Genomic DNA, 23,068 nt, shown 5'->3' with positions numbered 1-23,068 from the left:
GGGATAGCATCATGTTTGGATTTAGACTTATATCAGCATCATACATACAAACAGTGTATTGGTATGTGTATGACATCCTTGCAGTCCAGAGGCTGTTATGGTATTTTGGCAAGTCATTATAATCTAAGTTATCTATCCTTCTGTTGAACTTCCAGCTCCTCTTCAAAATCCTTATCATTCAAATGAAGAAAGAGGCACAGTTCTCCTGTTGTTTCTAGCATAATTAGGACAATGGATCATTAGTTAGATCTCATCACCTTGTCCTTCAGTCTCAGACACTAGTGCATCTTCTACTGGGACAAATGGTGATGATATATGTTTCTGTCCATTGACATAATCTGCCCAATATCAGATGAGCCATCTTATGGAGATTTTTTGTCTTATAGCAGCTACAGGCATCAAGAAGTGAAAGCATCTGATTCCAGAATCAATCCTCCTTCTGTTGAAATGCTTCAATTCTGTAACTCTCAAGAAGGAATGGTCTTCCTGAAAGAATAAAGACCTTCAACTATCAAGGATAGAACCCTGTAAAGATTTTTAGTCCTATGCAGCATCAGTCGTTCTATGTATGGCACTGCCCTATGCATGATATCTTAGCAAATGCAACTCAGCATCATCTATGTTCCCTTTTCAGTCCAGCATCATGTATGATATCGTTACAAGTCCAGTAGCCATGATAATATGTTGATGACAGTGTTACAGTCTTGTTCACAAACGAAGTTGTGAACAAGACAGATGTAAACTTTGGATAGACTACTTTTTTAAAAGGATCATCTACTATGAAGAAGCTACCAGAATCTGTCAGCACCTTTATGAAAAGGGGCACAACTCACTTGAAGCTTTCATACTTAAAGATCAGCTAGGAGAAGAAGTGGATGGCACTTTGAAACAGTTCTTTGTATTGATCCCTATCAGCATAGGTGCCTTGAAGAAAGTGCATGACTTCTTAAGCACGATGAACAAAAGACCCTGATTCTGGCATCTTGGTTGCCTTAAGTGTAGATATATTGGACAAATTGATACGTTGATGGTTGTCATCTTGCAATTGTAATCTCATAATAAGATCTCTTCTTCCTGGGCGAAGAAAGGCTTCAGAATTTTTCTTGGACTAGAAGCTGGTTTCTCTCATATGAGAAACTCTTGATTGAAGGATAAATAACCATCTAAATCAAGACTTCAGAGGGAGCTATAAAACCCCTGATGACTTTTCCTGTCCGATGATTTTCAATGAAAGCAAGTCATGTCAGCTGAGTATGATGACTTTAATAGAGGCTGCATATTACAGATAGCTCGATGGTTATGCTTTGGGCAAAGTTACTTTCCCAATATTCAGAGGGAGCTATGATGATTGACTTATGATGTCTATCCTACATAAGAAGAAACTGAATTTTAAGGTCAATTTTTCCTTCAGAAAGAGGTTGAAAGACATGGATAAACTTTATTAAGAGGGTCTCGGTTGAACATTGAGCTTTGGGAGCTTCTATGGAACCGGGGTACTCCTTAATGCTATGAGCGACCATAGGGTGAGTGGTTCACCTTCCCCTATAGGTATGCTAGGTACAGGGTGAGTGGTTCACCTTCCCCTATGATACCTCATGATGATATATGACACATAGGGTGAGTGGTTCACCTTCCCCTATGGTGGTTGTCATGTGTGTAGGGTGAGTGGTTCACCTTCCCCTATAATTGATGAGATATGCATAGGATGAGTGGTTCACCTTCTCCTATGGCATACGAGCAAATTTGAGTAGTTCACCTTCTCTTACAAATACCTTAGTGAGAGGTGCAAACACGCATCTGTTGGTTGTCACATGTGGACATGTCAGTGGGATGTGGTTCATCCTTTCCCCACATGTAGGATGCTCATTCCCTATGATTGATGGTTGACATGTCGGTGGGACATGGTTCATCCTTTCCCCACGTGTAGGATCCTTCCTACAATTGATGGTTAGCATGCATGTAGGACGTGGTTCATCCTTTCCCTACTCTTGGTGGTTTGCATGCGTGTAGGATGTGGTTTATCCTTTCCCTATGTGTGGTTGTGACATGTGTTTGTAGGATGTGGTTTATCCTTTCCCTACGTGTGGTTGTGACATGTGTTTGTAGGATGTGGTTTCTCCTTTCCCTACGTGTGGTTGTGAGCAGGATGTGATATATTCTTTCCCTGTTGGTGTTCCTGCATCATCCTACCCATGTAGTCCAGGACACATGGGAAGTACCTCTCATCTGGCCAATGAGTTGGGAAAAGTGGTTAGGGACCATAGCACTACCAATGGACGCATCGTGTATTGTCGTACTCCCTATGTCTAAGATGCATGTTGTTCTTTAACTTGATCTAGGATCAAGTCAGATTGGGGTTCTATCCCTGAACTGACTTTTGTTAGTGGAGAGTGGTAAGGTCTTGTGACTCACTCTCGATCGATTCTTCTTCATTATTATTCATATCAGTGTTCAGCAAGAGCAGAGTTGAGATGAGATGCATAGATGATTTATGATGACCAGATGGCATGATGGATTGGCAGGTCGAATTCTCCCTAGTTGAAAGGGAGTGTTAAAATTGGCAACTAGGGCCAAATTCCACTATTGGACAGCTCATTTGTTAGAGATAATTATTGCATTAAACTCCTATTTTCGAGAGGACCAAAAACGACCTAAAGATCATCATATTTGGACAAGCGGAAGTATGTTTTTGAATTTATGCCCACACATGTGCAAATTATCAAGGTCGGCCACATCATCATAAAGCCCAATGGTTGTCACTTGACCCCCCTACAATTTATATATATAGAGGTGACTACAACCTCATTTCACATATCAAATGCCTCAAAGCAAGTCTGAGGTAGCCGAGTTCAGAAGGAGGCTGAAGGGCTTTCTGTTTTGGGCTTTCTTCCTTGCCACAAGGTCGAGATTATCATGTGAGACAGCAGCTGGACTAAAGGGAAAATTTTGTGCACTTTGTATGGGCCTTCTTGTCATTGCAGGATCAAATCAAAGAACAGAATATGAGGCCGAATTGTGTAATGATTTCTGGGCCTGTTTGCGATCATCTCTTATCTTGTGAGACCGCTCTCCTGATCTGTTGTCTCAGGAAGGGCCACAGATTCTAGTCCAGAGGGCCGAGATCAGCTTGTCTTAGATCCATATCATCCCTAAAGGCCAGCGAAGGGAAGCTCCTTATATGTCAGGGTTAGCCGCAGTAGGAATGGAGGCGTGTTGGGTTGATTGAGTGAGACAGACGTATACAACATGAAGCCCTAACCAGTCCAGGAGTAACCTTTGTTGATATTGTGCTGGAGTTGCAGTCATTGAGCCACTTTCTTGTCCAACGTTCAAAATAACAAATCAGTTTGACTGTGTTCTATTGTACTCTCTCTCTCTGCTGAACAATTGACATTAATAATAATAACAAGATTTGATAGGGTTTTCCCCATATTGGGGTTTTTCCCTGGCTTATGCCATATTATTGTGTTCTCCGGTCTTGGCTTGTCTTCGTCATCTATAGCATATGTTCTTCTTCAATAACTATCAATATTCATGTGATTGAATTAATAAATGGGCTGATATGGAATATTGAAGCTTCTATCCTAAGAAAAGAACATGTCCTAAATTTAACACATCCCCCCTGAATTTTGCTTGAAAACAATAATTTATAAGTGGAGAAGCCTAATATTAAAACCTAGTCCCTACTAATGCTATGAATTTTAATAGTAATGTTAATTTCCTGAAGTAAAAGGAAGAAAAGATAAGATAAAATAATTTTATTAATGACCAACAAATAAATTTTTAACATTACCATTAATTGAGTCGGGATGTTTGGGAGTCTTTCTGAACTCTCATTGGATTCATATGGAGAAAGTAGAAATTTAGATTCCACTCAAAATCCAGCAGACTTTACAGTTTTCAGGATTTCAGGATTTAGGGGATTGCAACATTTCCATTGCATTCTATCATTTATGAGGGTATGGAACTAGCATTTAATCAAGAGCACCAGACCCTCAATGTACCTTGATGTTGGTGCCATTGATTATTGAATTCCTCTGTCATGACCATGGTAAAATTGTACCTATCAGCCAAACAAAATCTCGACTTGACATGCTAAGTTTTTTCTATCTTCTTTTAATGCAATATATGCAATGATTTTGATGAAATGTAGGTATTTGTGGTAGCATGAATTTTGTTGGAATATAGAGGCCATCTAACTCACCATGCAATGATTTTTCACCAACATACCATGCATGCATAAAGATATAACAAACCATCAAAGATATAAGCTCGGCAACCAAATATATTGAACAAAAGATCTATTTCCAACTCTTTGATCATGGTAGAAGGATAAGGTTTTATGCAACGACAGACAATATTTCTTTTCTACAAGGAATTTCCTTGGTCTTTGATCTCTTTATTTCTTTCTTTATTATATTATAAAAATCACGATCTTTTGGACACAAGCAAAGATGGTTTCCTGCGACAAGCAAAGTGGACAAATTGGTCACAATCTAAGCTTTTGATTGGCTCTAAAACCAATGTTATGAACAAACTGGTTCATGAACTAACAATTAACTCAAAAATCCAAAATAAATAGAATAATATCATAAAATCCATAAAGGATAAAAATATAAGAACGATAATGATGATAGATTATTCTTGATATAATGAGATGTGACATTTTATTCACATTGAATGGTCACATGCTTGGAAGAAATATAACTCATATAAGAACGATAATGATGATAGATTATTCTTGATATAATGAGATGTGACATTTTATTCACATTGAATGGTCACATGCTTGGAAGAAATATAACTCATGACCTTTGACATAATTATTATTTATTATTTATTAAAATATACTACTATATAATTTATGTAGTGCAGTTGTATATGAATTACATCCGATATGGTATCATGCATCCTCTATTGGTTCTAACCATATCAAAGCAATGCATGCCTTCTACTCTAAATGAAATAAGCTGTTTTGAGCCAGCAGCGAATAATCAAATCCCTAACTTTGGGCTTGGCATATCAAAAGTCAAACTCCATTCAGTAGCATCCATCCAACCCACCCCACACTCAGCAGGTTCTCCAGTCCAGCCAGCCGAACATTTATAACAAGCCATATAACAACTGCATGAAGTAAAAGACTCACAGTCTAAGTCACAGGGCTCACAAAATTTGAACCTTCAGGTTCAAAATTCAGCAAGCTTCAATAAAAACTCAAATTCGTTGTTATGGTAATGAAAATTGCCACTACTGTACCATACAACATGGTTTTAAAGGGAAAAATCCTCCTTTGTTCTGGTTTTTCTTCCATTATTAAAAAATGAAATGAAAATACCACAAGATTCTTTCCTTGACCTGCCATCTAGCTCAGCATGTGGCCACTCACAAACAGCACCAATGAAATGTTCCCCTCCTGATGGCCTGCTAATTCTGGCCTATGCATTCCTTTCCCTCCAGATGGCCTACTAACTCACAAAGCATGTCTATTCTGTGCATTATTTTCCATCTTGACAACAAAGAGATGTATTATTTTCCTTAAGAAATTTGATCTCTCCCGACACTTGATATATATGAATTTAAGATGAATCTACGCTGGTTTGTTTTTTAAGATGTTGTCTTGTATATATGTAGTTATTTATCTTTTGTTTAATTATTCAATTTGTTATGTAGATAAGTACATATTTAGTAATTTATTTTTTGTTGTCACATAATCTTACATGACAACATCTCCCCCATACCATCCTGTCATCTCCCCCATGCTTGGCTGTAGAGCACCCCACGATGAAATGAACTATGAATAGAATCTAATATTTTTTTATTCATTGTCAACTAATAAAAAACAATCATTTTTCTATTTTTTCTAATTTCATGAGTAACTCATGAACATTTAAGTATCCAGTATTTTTCTTATTACAAACTAATCAATTAGACATTTTTCTTCTCTTTCCAAGACTAGCTCATAATCAAAAGTAACTATTTGTTATTAGTATTATTGAGATATTGTGAAATTTAACAATAATCTAATGCAGATTTTCACACTTATTCATATTGTAAGATGAATTTCTGGAACTGTGTTTTGGAATTTAGTTTGTCCAACGTATCGGGTGCACACTCCACCCATCATCAAGGTCCACCCGAAACGTTGGACAAACTATATTCGAAAACACAATTCTTTTCCAAAAAATCATCTTAAAATTAACAATCTTTTCTATTTCTAGATCTAACTCGAAAACCCCTGACAAACTGAGAGACCGACACAAAACCCTTGTTGGTTTTTAGAGCTAATGATATTTGTGTGGCTTATGGTGCCTGTAAAGAGAGGAATTACCCGACAGAATCTACAGCTTAAATTGTTTGGGGGTTTTTAATATAATTTAGTTGGGTAATAGCCCCAAGGGATAGCTCAAATGGCCGAGTTCCCGTTGCTAAGCACTTTCCCAGTTGGGAGGTCACGGGGTCAAATCTCCTCGACGCCCTTGGGGTTAGGCCTGATATGGCCGACCGGCAGATCCCTTCGGGTGGAACTGCCCCGCTTCTCTACGTGGACGTAGCGGCCACTTAGTGCCCGTGAACCACATTGAAAAAAATAATAATAATAATAATAATAATTTAGTTGGGTAACAGTAACACATTGCACCTACTCCATTGATGCCTCTCATATAGTTTAATTACTCAGACTAGCAGTTTGGTGATGTTGCCAAAGACGTCATATCAGGTTTTAGTGTAAGCGACCAATTCTTTTATTGGACCTATTTTTTTATGTGGCATTTTGTACCCCATGACTTCAAAGTAGTGCAATTTCATGCAATTAATAAACTGGCAATTGCAATTTTCCAAATGATGTAGGAAGGCAGCTCTGACTTTATTCTCAAGCTTCAGCCACTAGTAATTTTTTTATAAGAACTCCAAAATGTACGGAATTTTCCTTCTTTTTTTTTGGGTGGTCAAGGGCTAAGTTGTGATGGAAGACCACATCTTCAAAAAATCACTGAGAAAATACAGGTAGCTGAGGGCTGGACCAAACAAGATCTGATAAAAGTTTGAGGCCACAGACCGATGAGAAAACAAAGCTCTGATACCAAATGTGACAACCAAACCTGGCTTACGAATTAGATATCCAAAATATTTGGAAAATAAAGATATCCATTAGGATAATAATTAATATATAAATGTATGAGAAAATGATATGATATTACAAATGAGATCCCTAGGCAGGAATGCCCTTTCATTACGAGCATGTCTTTTAGTGGAGACATGTACTTTCATGTCTCTTAATTAATTATAAGTTATTATTTAATTATGAGTTATTATTTATATTATTTTATATATATTTATGTTCATAACAATTACTTTATATATATTTATGTTCATAACAAATCAAAATCCATGTTGGATCAAAACCAACATTTTATTCTTGGAATGTTCAAAAACAACTCAGAAAAGCGTGCATGTCATACAAGTAATATATTAAGCAGTTACAACACCATCATAAAACAATAAATCCCCACAGCCACTTGAGATTTCTAAACGGTTACACAGTATTAGCATGAGCAAAATTGTGCAATCAGCATAAACAGAATAGCATACCAATTTTTCACCAGGCTTCATTGATGCTGTCTCCATGGCTGGGACCCTAACTTCTTCAAACCCTTTATAAGTCTTTCTCACAGTACCTTGTGGAAGAGCCGTTCCTGGTAGCGACTGTAGGTCATCACCTTTTCCAATCAGATTGTCCACCCCTACTTTCTTTTCACTTGCATTAAGCAATGCAGAAAATCCTGCAGCTCCATTTAAGAAACCATTCTCTAATTCATATCCTACTCCACGCTTGAGCTGTCGCTTTTCCTCCTTGCGTCGAAGTTTCTCCATCTGGCGGCCTGATTCTGTTTGAATGCTTACCTAAATAAGCAAAGGACAGGTATACCATAAGATAAAATAATTGTCAGTCTGCATTAACAATAGGTTGAAGTTTTGAACCATATCAATGATGTGCAATTTGTAAACTTAGAAAAGAGAAAAAACAAAGAGGCAATTGGTGATGCAAGAAGGTAAGCAATCAGAGAAAGATGCAACAATAAATTTCAAGAATCAAAAGAAGCCTTCATACATACACACAATATTGCAAGATATTTTTCAAATGTCATCGGTGATTACTATCAAGAGAAAAGATTCTAACCTGCGTCCCATAACTAGGCATAGATGAGGAAGATGTTTTCTCAGATTTTAATACCAACAACCCTTTGTGTACCATATCGACAAGTTCTTTCCGATGCTGCATAGGTAAGAAATTTCGTTAAGATAACATCAACTTTCATGACTCTTTCAAACAATTCTCTTTTCTTACCATTTGTATGTATCTTGGTCTACCTGTAATATTTTCTGTGTTATCTCAAATCCGTCATCTCCAATCATATCAAGTATCTCCCCAGCTATCTTCAAACCACAATGTAAAATTAGCCCATTCAAAAGCTCCAGTTTTCTCATGTGTTCATTTAATCTATAAAAAAGTTAACAAAGCTTACACAGGGATCCAACATACAAAACAAAAAAGGAGGAAATCAAACTACTTTTAACTAAGGCAATACCTCATCCCCTGTCTTATCAGAATCCAGCACCTGACATAACAACATAGCCAGTTCATCTCCAGAAACCTGTGATCCACCTCTCGCAGCAACAATCTGATCACATGCTTCTTTGAGCCATCGCAAATTGACAATTCTATTATCAAGATCCAACTGTGGACCATAATCCAAAGGAAACACGTTATTTAAATCCCTCATTTTAGCCCCATTCAAATTCGCTATATCTCCAGTATCTGTAAATATTTCAATTTCTTCTTCTGTACTGTCTTGGTTAGGAGATATAGATGGTGCTTGAAATTCCAGGTCCATCCCAAATTCAAACTCAGTCTCTACTTTCATGTTTCCATCATCCATGCAAACGGCCACCTGAGCAGTGGATGCCACAGGAATCTCTTCTCGCAACTTATGTAGTCTGTAAGCCAATGAAGCAGTTTTAAGAAGACTAGAATCTGAAGCAACGTGGCCTAATAACCTTTGCACTGACTCTCTGCACACACATAAGAGAATTATCTAATCAGGATTCGGAACTAAATACCATTTCCCAAGTTAAAACAAGGCTTATTAATCCATTCAAAGTTTTTATGTGTTCCATCAAGACTGATGGCATTATATCCATAGGTGTACACCAAATCACCACCTGTATAATCCTAGTCAGAATTCACTGCTATTTTTAATTCCTATTTCTTTTAAAAAGTCAATTCTTATTCCCAATAAGTCAGCATAGTCTTCCTGGAATTTAGGTTTACAATTGGAAGAAATTTATTGATAGATATTGTGTAGAATACAGAAATAGAGATGCACAGGGTTTTCAAGATTCACTGGGCATATTAGCTTGACCAACACAAAATGATATATCCAATCATGCAGATTCTATAGATTAAAAGCACTTTAGAGTATATACATTGCATGCACAACTTACATGAATTATCCAAATAACAAACAACAACACTTTGTGTTTTTTCAAATTAACATATCTAAGATTTACCAAAACTACTGAACTTCTTGATCATTTTAAAATTCAAGCCATGGGACCTTTGCACGGACTTCAACAATGCCAATTTATAAGTCAAATTCACCACACAACTGCTGTCATATGGGACCTGTGCAAAGACTTCAAAATATTTCGATCATCTTTTCCATCTTAGTAATTCCAAAAGAATTCTATCTATAATATTTTGACCATCTTTTCCATCTTAGTAATTTCAAAAGAATTCTATCTACAGTTAGTTAGCTAGGACAAAGATAACAGTGTACTCTAGATATAGGTTTCCACTGTGTTTGATGGACCAAACCATGAGCTCCAAACTTAGAATTAGATGTATCTTTCATATTATGAGGAATTTATGTGACCAATGTAACGGTAACGTGTCAAGGTTAGTAGTCAGTTGGTTAAGCCACCATAACCAACTTCGGGTGCTATATCCTGCAAACAAGGGGGCCTCATACATCAACTTGGTATCTAGCTAGGCTGTCACCTTAAAAATAGATGATGGCAATTATTATTATTATTCTTATTATGAAATAAGCAATAGTTAACTTTAAGGGAGAGGTACATGTATGTTGGCTAGCCAACCTAAATGTAATAGCTTCAGCATTAATATGTTGTGGAATATATTATTCTTTCCAAATATGTTATTATGTTATGCACCCATATAATATTGTACATGGTATCAAAGCATGGGCACTGAGCCTGCATCAGGGAGTTTGAAGAGTAGGATATTTGAAGTTTGTGTGATACCAAACTAGGAAAAGCATGAGAGAGAGAAAACTAAGAAGATCAAGATGATTTTATTAATATCCAAAGATGAGAAAAGAATAGGTCAATAGGACTAAAAATGAAAGTCAACATTAGACAACGAGAGTGCCAAGATCACTCCTAAAAGCGCTTTTAGTATACCATACCAAGGAACCCCTAGTTAAGGTAAGAAATATGGATAATATGAGTGCGGTTCTAAGCCTTGAACAGAGTGTTTATACAAGCAACCATTAAATTATCCAGTATTTAAGGGTATCAAATAATGATTCAGTATGAATAATTCAAGTAAGATAAGATAATTTTAATAATGTCCACAAAGAACAAAACAACAGGTCAGTGGGACTACAAGATACAACCAATTAACATAGGACTAAGGGAATTCCAAGAACACTCTTGAATGCTAAAAGACAAAAATATACATTTGAATGTACAAGAAAAGAAAAAATGCACATGAGAAAAGGTGAACATAAAAAAGCAAACTCTAGAGAGCAGAAACACTACTCATTATCAAAGATAGAGATAGAGGTAAAAGTACAAGAGGGAAGAAGGACATCGTTGTCATCATCTAACATTGTACATGAGCCAATGCAAATCCTAATAATGTCCTTTGGGGAGTGCCTAGGGCTGAGGGGGCTTGACTAGGTGACCCTAGGTGGGAGCCCAAGAACGATCCATCAAAACTCTCCTAACATCCAAGATTGAAGAGAAAAAACTGGTTATGGGTGTCCGGCTATTCAATTTACATTGGGCATAGCATCAAGCAAGGACCAGCTATGCCTCTATGAGCCATAAAGGTGAAATATATACCAAGTTAATATCAACCAAGCGAAAATATGTGTTGTCCTCCAGAGAGAGCATTATGCAAAGTGCTCAATGCCTCAAATCACCAAGATAGAATAGAAAAATGAGGTGATAAGCCTATGGTGCATTTTTTGGAAAGGTCCAGTTACCCACCAAAATGGGTAATGCAATGTCCCCAATTTTTGCATTACCTTGTGATGAGATTAGGAGGAGTTTCCAGAGCTTATGTCAGCCAGGTCACAGGAGTTGGATTACATTATTGGTGGGCCCAAAGGGTTTTGAGGAGTTTTACAGGGTCTGACTGAGATCACTTGCCATATTTCATCATCAAGATCAATTCTACATAGTTCGCTCTTGGTTCCGTTGCATTCCGGCGATTCCCGTAAAACGAGGTTATTAACAGACATATTTAATTATTTACGCTTAAGGTGCTATTTGGGGTTGATTGTTTGGAGGAACACCTTAGTGTAATAGCTCGTTGGAATCAGGGTGAAAATATCTACAAGGCAGGATGATAAAAAGGGGCTTTGGGTGGCCGATGTGACCATGGAGGCGAATTAAGCATTTCCCAGGGTTAAAAGTGACTTTAATTAGTTAATAAAAGTCACTTTATTAAATAAAGAAGGGAAAAGTGTTTTTATTATTTAATTGGAGAAAAAGGTAAAATGGTGGCAAAAGTGGCAAATGAGTTATAAAAAAGGGGAACGAGAGGGTCTCTCCCCATACTTGCATTTGCTCACTTGAGTAAAAGAGATTTTGTAGAGCTCTTAGAGAAGAGTCTAGGATTTTGGAAACCCTACTTGCAGATTGTTTGTTTCGGTGTTGAGACCCTACACCCTAGCTAGTTGGAGAGCGGAATCACTCAAGTTCACCATTGTGCTTAACTGGAGAAGAAAATATGTGGAAGATAATGGAGATAATGGTTTTATCAATTGATTTTATCTTCTAATCTTGGGATTTTCATATATCTTTGACAGGCTAAGGATGCCCAAGAAAATACCAAGTAACCAAGCCCAAATTTGAGCCATAAGGAGAACGAGTTCACTGTCAGAGAGGTTGAGTATCTTTGCTAAAGCGACCAAGTATTTCTCTGTTAGAGGACCGAGTTTTCTTTGTAGAAAATTTATGATCTGCACCCTTAACCCAGTTTACAAGTTTGCATGTGTTTGTTTAGGCCCAACCACATGTTTTTTCATGCTTATATAAATTTCAGTATGCATTCATTGCAAACATTATAAGAGTACTACTATTTTTCACTTTCCTATCAGCTGAAAATTAACACATAATTTTGGCAAGCATTAACATATATAAGACACTTATTTTTGGTCAAGTTGACCCCGGAAATTCCCGCAGCAAAGATAAAGAGAGGTGGAGGGCCTCATTTTGGGACTTTTTGCCAATTTGAGAATTGAACCCTTGTACACTTGTGCTGGTGAGCCAAGTCTACATCGTGTTGTTCAGCACACGAGATTTCCAGGTGGGAATCTCAGCTCTTTCTTCAGTGGACTTCGAGTGCCACTCTAGGGGAGTTCGATTTCTTCATTGCAGATTTATTCCAAAGCCATTTGCTAGAGAATTTGACCCATCTTGTGAGCAGACTGGGCGTTGGAAAGGGAATACGCATTCCTTGAGGAGGCAGCTACAGGGCCAACGAATTTCTAAGGTTTTTTTGGGAATTTTGTGCTCCAAATTTGTTGGAGGATTGAAAGGTTTTGCACGGTGTGTGTGGAGGAATTTCCCAGCTCGAATTGGAGCATTTTTGGGGCCTACGCGGACCATTATTGACTAGGATAGTGTTGGGATTTTTGGTGGGTTATTTGTGTGAAGGAAGGGTTGGAAGTACAGGGGATTTTGAGGAGAAATTGCAAGGGAATTTCAGGGGGAAATTCTTGGAGACTTTAGGAGACCATTCCATAGCTTGCTCCAGCAGTACGCATAGGAGGACGAATTGGGCCAACACACCAAATTGTGGCTTTTCTAGAGAGTCAGATTGGCGCCAAAATATTTCTGGGTTTTGCTAGCCAGAGGGAGGACATACACCAACAAAAATTACAGAATTTTCTTAGCACTGGGGAGAGCAGAAATCACAATTTTCATTCAGCAGTAGTAGCAAAAAAAATTGGGCCAGCGCAGAACACAGAGTGGAGCTTATCTAGCACTTGGGCAACTTGATCATCATCTGGGTTTGCCTTTGCTTGTTGTAGCAGTTTATTTTGTTCCTACCCGTTGTACTCCATTTGGTCAATATAATAAAATGGCTCAACCTTTTGGGGAGTTATTCTGTTGTAACTAATATTTTTGTATGTGTGTGAATTTTTTATTGCATGTCTATGTTTTCACTATTGTTATCACTTAATATTGTATCAGAGCCTTGATCTTGGCCCAGCTGTGGAGGAAACCCTTCTATGACCCCAGGAGACATGGAAAACATTACTTACCGAAGGCAGAGATACAGAAGCAGAGAAAGGGAGTTAGAGATTACCCCAAATTCGAAGTTTCCTAAACAGGAAAAAAGAAGAAGCAAGCATGGGAGACAAAGAGGAAGCAGCGTTCCAGATCCTTTTGAAGGCTTTGAATGATTTGGCAAAGGCGCAAAAAGAGATTGTGGAGGAGATGAGATAGCAGAATCATAACAGGGACATCCATAGAAAGTTCATAAGAGGAGAGAGCTTGAGTTTATCCCATTAATTCGAATACCATTCTCCTCAGAACCACCCTCACATTTACAGTGGGCCAGTTAGGTCTAATATGCCCACATTTTTTGCTCCAGGTATTGGGGAGTTGCAGGGCCAGGACGAGATGCCAATGGGGGGGGGGAGTACTTCCATGAGTGGCAGTCCCAAGGGGAGGAGTTTCGAGCTGCTTTGAGTTTCAAGGATTATTGCCTGCTCAAGCAAGGCAATAAGGGGAAGGGTGCAGGAGGCCCATACACGCAGGGCTCAGATTTACAGCACACTATTGGGAGTTGTACCTTCCCACATTTGATGGCTCTTCCAAGTGCACCGCTAGGGCATCGGTGGAGAAACTAGACACCTATTTCCAGGTTAATCAGATGACGGAAGTGGAAGCCATTAAGATGGCTACCTTGCACTTAGAACGGGAGGCCCATGACTGGTGGTTCCATGGATTATCTACATTAAGGTATGCCAATGTGACCTCTTATGTGGAATTCACACAAGGATTTGTGGAGCATTTTGATAGGAGGGATCCTGAGGCACATTTCAAAGAGTTGACCCAGCTCAAATAGCCAGGCAACCCAGAGCATGACATAGCAAATCTTTTGAGGGTGTCCGTGATAGTGCCAGATTTGTCAGAGGCCAAGAGGGTTTTCCAGTTTGTGGAGGGGTTGGTAGAGCTCTTGCGAGGGTTAGTGACGTCGAGCAGACCTGCTACTCTCCAGGATGTAGTTGGTTGTACCCAGGAATTGCAAGACGCAATTCCCAAGACTAGAGCATCAATACCCACTTGGCCCAATTTCCCACAAAGGGGCAGAGACACCAAACCCCCACTACAAAGGGAGACTCAGGGGCGTGGACAGTTGGATGAGGAGAATAGGTGAGACCTTCAAAGGAGGAAATTATGCTTTACTTGTCAGGAGTCGTGGGCACCTGGGCATTAGGTGCACCTGGATCATCTTTGAATAATTGGATGTCCTATCTATATACACATTCCAAAGGGCAAGAGGAAGAAGTCGCATCCCACTAATATGAAAGGCATCTTTGTTGGCTATAGTGCTTCATCAAAAGCGTACAAAATCTAAATTAAAGAGGATCGTCGTATTGAAGTGAGCAGGGATGTAATCTTTGATGAAAATGTGGCTTACAAGAGATCCGAAGATATTCCAGTCGATTATGATGAAGAAGAGATACCCATTTTTGAGGATATCGCAAGGGAAAATGATGTTCAAGATTCTATATCAATTCAAGATGATGTTGAAGGTCCTAATGATCCTATACAGCAAGTAATTATTCCCGAAAATCGAAAGAGGCTTGCTTGGTTGAGAACTACTCTACAAGAAGCAAAAGAACACGCAACTAAAGGGACCTTTAGAGAAAATAAAAGACCAAAGAGTATTCTGGTTATGCAACTTATATGACTAAGCTCATCAAAGTTGAACCCTCCTCCTATGAAGATGCAACTAAACATCAAGAGTGGAGGAATGCAATGCAGAAAGAATATTGGTCAATTATGAAGAATGATGTCTGGTAAATTGTTCCTAGACCAAGTGACAAATTCATAGTCACTTCAAAATGGATATATAATATAAAGCATGTTGTGGATGGGAGCATCGATAAGTACAAAGCTAGATTTGTAGCTAGAGGCTTCTCACAAAAAGAAGGTATCAATTATGAAGAAACCTTTGCTCCTACAACTAGATATACAACAATTAGATCGCTTGTTTCTTTAGCTACTACTATGGGATGGAACATCCATCAAATGGATGTTAAAACAAATTTTCTGAATGGGACCATTGATGAAGAGATTTACATCAAAACAACCTCAAGGATTTGAAGTCAATCAAAGGGAGACACATGTTTGTAGATTGAAGAAGGCCCTTTATGGCTTAAAGCAAGCACCTAGGGCATGGTATGCTAAATTAGATGCATTCTTATTGAGACTCGAATTCGTCAAGAGTTCTGCAGATCCTATCCTCTATATTAAAGTGGTTAATGGTGAACCAATCATCATACTCCTATATGTGGATGATCTACTTGTTACAGGTGTGGAACATCGAATTCAGGAATGCAAGAAGCAGTTAGCAGCTGAATTTGACATGAAGGATCTTGGGATTATGCATTACTATTTGGGACTAGAAGTTTGGCAGAAACCAGGTGAAATATATCTTGGTCAAGGAAAATATGTGATCAAGATTCTACAGAAATTTGGCATGATGGATAGCAAGCCAATGACAACTCCCATGATTACTAATCTAAAGAAGTTGAGGAGTTCAGATTCTAGTCCAGTGGATCGTTCTTACTACAGAGAGTTGATTGGCTCCTTGATGTATCTGGTAAATACTAGACATGACATTTGTTTGTTGGTAAAGGTCCTCAGTAAATTTCAGATGGAACCAAGGCATGACCATTGGATAGCAACCAAACACATCCTGAGATATCAACATGATCACTGCCTTCAATATGCTGGTAATGAAATCCATGTCATAGGATATACATATTCTGATTGTGGTGGCAGTGGGACAGATGGAAGAAGCACTACAGGTGGGTGCTTTAGTTTGGGATCTTCCATGATCTCATGGATGAGAAAGAAGTAAGATATTGTTGCTTTGAGTAGTGTTGAAGTTGAGTACATTGTTGCAAGTGAAGTTTGCAGAGAAGTTGTTTTACTCAAGAAGTTGCTATCATATTTGTTTGAAGGACCACTACATTAGAAGTCTAGTACGAGATGGGGCCGTGAAACTACACTATATTCCTACAGATGAACAAGTAGTTGATATTATGACAAAAGCATTACCAAACAAGAAGCTTGAGTACCTAAGAGGTAAGCTTGGTTTGGTGGATATCTCTTCTCTCATTAAGATAGAGGGATGAGACAGTATATTCTTCTCTTTATGTGTCATGCACTAGACCAGGACTAACAGTCATAAGTCTTAGTGAAAGCCATAAAGAAAGAATGGGGTCCAAAGGATTGGATAAGCATTTGAGATTGAAACTTCTTAAGGATTATAAAATCCAAGATAGAAGTGAACCTATAGACCAATACTCTTTGAGGATGAGGTAGGGCATCCAAGATAAGAGTAGTCAAAGAGGATCGATATTCTTTGAGGATTGGCAATCCAAGATAAGAATAGTCCTAAAAGGACATACCCAGTGAACATCTAGATGGGGTATGTGCCTTTAGAGGTAGTGAGGTATCTCATGTAAAGCCTCCCAGCATGATGCTCTCATATAAGTAGAGCTTGTCAAGTTAAGGCCTTGTTGACAATGTTGGTTATAGATGCTTGAACAGATGGCTTATCAATCTAACTCTTCTCATGAGAATACTTCAGGTTTGAGATTCCTTGTACTTCATGATGGATTAGGAATACCTCCCTTGTTAATAGGAGTGTTGGAAATCATAACTAGGTTCGGTCTTCATAATGACCTTTGTAATCATGACATTGTATATTTTGTATATAAAGAAAGAAAGAAAAAAAATTATTTTAAGCATGGGTTTCATGCTCCAGTTTAGGTCAAAAGCATGTTCTTCGTGCTTCTAGGTCTTTCTAGGTCATTCTTGGTCAAAGAAGAATTTTTGTCATGTATTATAGTCCCATTTGGACTCATTGTAACAAAAGAAAATATTTATTTTGAGTCAAGAAAAGCCATTTTATCCTCCAAGACCAAGTCAGCCCAGTCAAGATGAAGTCGGCCTTAGGAGGGCTATTCAACCCCTCAAGAAGGCTATAAATAAGAGGAGTTCGACTAATTTGGAGTATCACATCATCACAAGTTCGATCTGCAATAGCGAAGAAGGAAAAAGAGCTGGGAGGACGAAGAAAAGAAGAAGAAGTCGAAGGTGAAGAAAGATCTCTTGGGAAAAACATATTTTATGTCCATACAAGAGAAGTTGCCTAGGGTTTCTGTGAAGCTGCCATTTGCAGGGGGCCGAAGTTGCAGGGCCGAGTTTCTGAAGTGAAGTTGCAGGGCCGAAATTCTAGAGTGAAGTTGTCAGGTTGAAGTTTTGAAGTTGCTTTGAAGAGATCTTGTTGGTGGGCTGACTTGGTGCTTGGGAGGATTCTGGGCTTTGGTCTTTGGGTCTTAGAAGTCTCATTTTGAACAGATTCTATAAGAAGAGAAGTATTCTTTCTAGGTTTCCCCTTGGAGGGGTTTTGCCCTGGCTTGGAGCCTATATCTTGTGTACTTTGTCTCTTTGTGATCTTCATTGTTTTGGTAATTGCTTGATGAACAAGAACTAAAATAAGTAATAAAAGGCCAACTAACATCACAAGTAATTATCAAGAAAGGAAAGTCAAACATAATATACAAGATTCTTGATTTTCCAACACCTCCCAATCCAGTTTCATCTCTAACTTTTATGGACCTGCATCCCTCTTGAGAAAAGATTCTTTATCTCCAATCTCTTAGATCTAGCCCGCCTCATCGGCCCTGGTCACTGGATCCTGGGAGGGGACTTCAATCTAATCCGATCTCTATAGGAAAAGAAGGGAGGAGGAAGAAGACTGGAAGAAGAGGCTTCTCTCTTAAATTCATTCATCAATGAATCCAAAATGGTGGATATTCAAACTCCTAATGGAATCCACACATGGAATAATAAGAGGGGAGGATCGCATCAAGTTGCATCAAGAGTGAATCGTTTTCTAGTTTCAGTATCACTCTTCATAGAGTACATCAACCTAGATGCATCAATTCTTCCAAGCCACAATTTAGATCACTGGCCAATTGGCAATAACTCTTCACTTGGGGTGGTCTTGTTCGCCTCGCAACAAGCCTTTTCAAATCCGAGGCTTTTTGGCTTCGCCATCCAGACTTTCTTTCTAACATAGAAACCTAGTGGCAAGAGTCAGCATCCATTCTAGGCCATGTAATGTTCCGCTTTCAAAAAAGGCTAAAATATATCAAGCATAAATTGAAGGAATGGAGTGCAGAGGAATTTGGAAACATCTTCAAAGAGAAACAAAAACTAGAGGAGAATATGAGGGAGGTTCAACAGTCTATCATAAATGAGGGAAGGACAAAAGACCTGATAGCATCTGAAGAAGATCTTAAGCAAAAACTAGAGGAACAATTAGCGCGGCAAGAAATGCTATACAAGTAGAAACCCCAGGTGAAATGGTTGAAGGGGATCACAATTCGAAATTAATTCACAAGTCAATGATCAACTATAGGTAGCAAAATCACATAAATCATATACACATTGAGCATCATCAGTGCGTGGAGGATCATGAGGACATTACTCGAACTCTCTCTCAACACTTTCGTGCTCTTCTAACAAAGCCAATCCATGATAGGAGAATTGACATACAAAAGGTAACCCAACACATCCCTCATTTGGTCTCCGCAGAACAAAATGCTTTACTTCTCAAAGAAATCTCATTCCAAGAAGTAGAAGAGGTTGTCATGGGTATGCCAAGAGACAAAGCTCTGGGCCTGGATGGCTTCAGAGCTGAGTTCTTTCAAAGCATGTTGGGGTATTGTGAGAAGGGATGCCTGGCAAGTAGTTGAAGACTCATGTTGTTATGCTTCGTTGTTCTCTGCCTTCAATGCCACCTTTATATCCCTTATGCCCAAGTCCTCAAAGGCTTCTTCTCCTGCTGATTTTCGACCCATTGCCCTATGTAATGTCATATATAAAATTATCTCCAAAATCATTTCCAATAGACTCAAGCTTCTCCTTCCTACTCTCATATCCCCTAAGCAGACTGGCTATGTAGAGGGAAGGAAAATCCTTGATAGCATTATCCTTGCTCAAGAGCATATCCATTCCCTTCGTTCCTCCAAGCAACCTGGGATGATTCTGAAACTTGACATGTCAAAAGCCTTTGATAAAGTTAGCTAGCAATTCATCTATCATACACTCATGGCCTTTGGCTTTCATGAAAAATGGATCTCTTGGGTAATGACCCTTATTTCTAAAGCTTTTTCTCCATCTTAGTCAATGGCTCTCCCTCCCTAACGTTCACAACCTCAAGAGGTATAAGGAAAGGAGATCATATCTCTCCCTATATCTTCTTGCTGACAGCTGAAGGCCTGAGCTACTTCATCAAATTTGCACTCTCTCTTCAACGACTTAAAGGACTTCCCCTAGGTTCCAATCATCAATGCTCCATGCATCAACAATTTGTAGATGACACCTTGCTTTTAGGGCACCTTACTATTCATGACGCTCTGGAATTCAAAAAAAATCTTCATGACTTTGCAAGGACCTCTAACATGGATATTAATAAAAGTAAATATCATATTTTCTTCTTCAATACCCCTACAAGCAATTAAAATCCATAATTCCCGTCTCCTGGGTTTTAAGAAGAGCTCCCTTCCGTTCAAATATTTAGGGACCCCTCTATTTCTAAAGCTTTTTTCTCCATCTTAGCCAATGTCTCTCCCTCCCCAACCTTCACTCCCTCAAGAGGTATAAGGAAAGGAGAGCATATCTCTCCCTATATCTTCTTGCTGACAGTTGAAGGCCTAAGCTACTTCATCAAATTTGCACTCTCTCTTCAACGACTTAGAGGACTTCCCCTTGGTTCCAATCATCAACGCTCCATGCATCAGCAATTTGTAGATGATGCCTTGCTTTTAGGGCACCTTTCTATTCATGAAGCTCTGAATTCAAAAAAAATCTTGATGACTTTGCAACGGCCTCTGACATGGATATTAATAGAAGTAAATATCATATTTTCTTCTTTAAAACCCCTGCAAGCAATCGAAATCCATAATTCCCGTCTCCTAGGTTTTAAGAAGAGCTCCCTTCCGTCCAAATATTTAGGGGCCCCTCTAACTTCCAACCCTCTTCGCCAATCAGCTTGGAAGACCTATTGCTTAAAATTAAATAAAACCTTTCAAGTTGGACTTTTAGAGCTTTGAACCTTGCTAATTGATTTACCCTTTTAAAATTCGCGTTGCAGTACATGCCCACCTACCTCCTATTTGCTCTTGCTGCTCCTAAGGCCATTCTCAACAAGCTCTGAAACCTTCAGCGCTCTTTTCTCTGGGGTGGAGCCAAATTAGATCGGAAATGGGCATTGGTAACTTGGGATAAACCATGTCTACCCGAGTCTACAGGAGGTCTGGGCTTAAGGGACCCCCTAGGGTATGACAACGTTGTTCTAGGAAGATTCTTGGAATCAGTGGCCTAAACTTTCTTCTCAAGCCAACCTTCATCAAATCAGGGACAGTCTTCATCAAAGAGGAATGTTTTTAGTTGTTCATTATTGGGACACCCATTCTTCTGATTTACCCTGGTGCCCATGGAAATTCTAATCACCTACATATGCAAATACTCATGGGGAGGAACAACAACTCTTAAATCCCATCTTGGCCACTCACACTATAGTTGTGCAGTTAGATAATGATGTCTTGCAATGGGGATATGGTTCGTCAAGGGATTTCAATCTCAAGGAAGCTTGCAGAATTTTAACACAAGCTCAACCAATTGAACTAAATCAAACATGGAAGCACCTCTAGAAGCTTAAGAACTAGCCTAAAATCACTCTCTTCCTCTGGCTACTCCTCAAAAACAAAACCCTCACTTGGGATAAGCTACAAAAGCATGGATTCCTAGGTCCCTCTATTTGTATTTTGTGCCTTGCTCAATTGGAGGATCACAACCATTTGTTTCTCACTTGCTCCTTCTCCTCTTTGCTTTGGGGGCAAATGGCCTCTTTCTTCAGCAGATCCAACCTAGTGCCTCATTCTATCATTGCCTCACTGGAAAATTGGTTTGACTCCCCATTTCATAGTCCCATTCTCAATTGAGATTGGCTCTTGATACCGGGTTTTATCACATGGAACATATGGAAAGAGAGGAACGGTCGTATCTTCAATAACACCTCATCTCCATTGGATGCAGTTTGGCACCTCATCCTTTCACAACTTAAAGAGACCATTGAATCTGTTGTCGCACAAAGTGTCTAGGCACCGTGACAACGCTTAAAGTAAGGGTTGTCACTCTAATCCTTACACACTCTGTTTAGACTCTCTCTTAGACAAGTCAAGGGGGGTAGTCCTAAGGTGAATGAATGAGAATAGCATGTGGAACACAGGCTCTAGGAGACTTAAAGATGGACAACTTGACGAATGTAAATGAGTCTTGGTTAACTGAGATGAATAGATCAAACACTAACACGACCAAGACATAACCACAAGATAGAAATGATTATAGACCAGTGCCTTTATACTCAATTAACCATAGACTAAGTAAAAACAAGTTATCTAGAGCAATTTATAAATGTGACAAATAGTGACAATCATGAATGATCAATGCCCAAAACTTTATCTAGCAATTAAATCCTGTGAAAAATAATGAAATTTAAATGCTAAGCAATGATTCCAGATTTAAAATGATTTTCATTAATAACCCAGATCTAGAATAATTTATCATTCTCCAATAGTCAATGATTTTAAAACATTAATCGCACTTGACAATAGAGAAATCACTACCACGAAAGGACACCAAGGAACTTTAGATTTACAATTTAATTATTCCTCGGGCAATTAATTTAATGTAGTAAATAAGGAAATTAAATTTTTAATGTGACCAAAAATCAAATCAAAAGACCATAATTAAAATTAAAAAAATTATGGGTCGTAGGCCACATAAAAATTAAATAATTGTAAATGTGAGAGCACAAATTCCTCTTTTAATTTATTTCATTCTCAGTTCCAAAGTCACCAAAAAATAATAAAAAATAGATAAAAAATTAAATTTTTAAATTTTAGATTTTTTATGTTTTTAAAAAAAAAAAAAATATATATATATATATATATATATAAAATCAAAATCGAAATCGAAAATCATAAGTAAAAAAAAAGTGAAATCAAAACAAGACAAAAAAATAAAAATCAATTCAAAATAATAAACACAATCGAAATAAAGCATAAGCAAATAAATAAAAAAAATCAAAAAGAATTTGAAATATGTCAAAACCTAACCTAAACTAACATAAACAACAACAACAACAAAAAATCAAAGTTAAATCATACAAATGAACAAAATAAAACAAAGGTTCGCATGTTTTGTTTGTTGTGCAAGCAGGACACGGGATGAGTTGCGTGAAGAGAAGGTTGTGATGGAGAGAGCCACGGGATGAGAGGAGCCGCGGGTAGGGAGCTGAGGCAACGATGCAAGGGAGTGTGGCGTTCAGGTCTTGCAGGGAAACGCGAAGGGAGCAGATTTGGGGATGAGGACGCAAGTTTGCGGCAGGTTATGGAAGCTATGTATGGAGCCACGAATGGGGAAGTAGCTGTAGTTT

The 23,068-nt window shown here is 38.4% G+C and overlaps 1 protein-coding gene across 2 annotated transcripts in view; it reads right to left on the bottom strand.

The window, feature by feature from the left end:
* The window catches only part of LOC149141562 (U5 small nuclear ribonucleoprotein helicase), a 446,214-nt gene that overhangs the window by 360,510 nt on the left and 62,636 nt on the right, over positions 1-23,068 (bottom strand). Inside the window, exons 1-4 of one of the 2 annotated variants that reach the window (XM_089450020.1) lie at positions 8,586-8,684; positions 8,368-8,429; positions 8,177-8,272; positions 7,588-7,899 (exon numbers count right to left, since the gene is read on the bottom strand). The exons of the other annotated variant lie outside the window; for it this stretch is intronic. Coding sequence (XP_089306146.1) covers positions 7,588-7,899; positions 8,177-8,272; positions 8,368-8,412 — 453 coding nt within the window. The 5' untranslated portion in view covers positions 8,413-8,429; positions 8,586-8,684. Of the gene's footprint in view, positions 1-7,587; positions 7,900-8,176; positions 8,273-8,367; positions 8,430-8,585; positions 8,685-23,068 lie in introns of those variants that run through there. 2 annotated transcript variants of the gene reach the window in all.

This window comes from Pinus tabuliformis, chromosome X (assembly GCF_031772625.1).
Source record: "Pinus tabuliformis cultivar Carrire ecotype Pingquan chromosome X, CPIR1, whole genome shotgun sequence".
Taxonomy (NCBI): Eukaryota; Viridiplantae; Streptophyta; class Pinopsida; order Pinales; family Pinaceae; genus Pinus; species Pinus tabuliformis.
The sequence above is the reverse complement of the archived record's forward strand: the minus strand, read 5'-3'. Positions and strand labels throughout refer to the sequence as shown.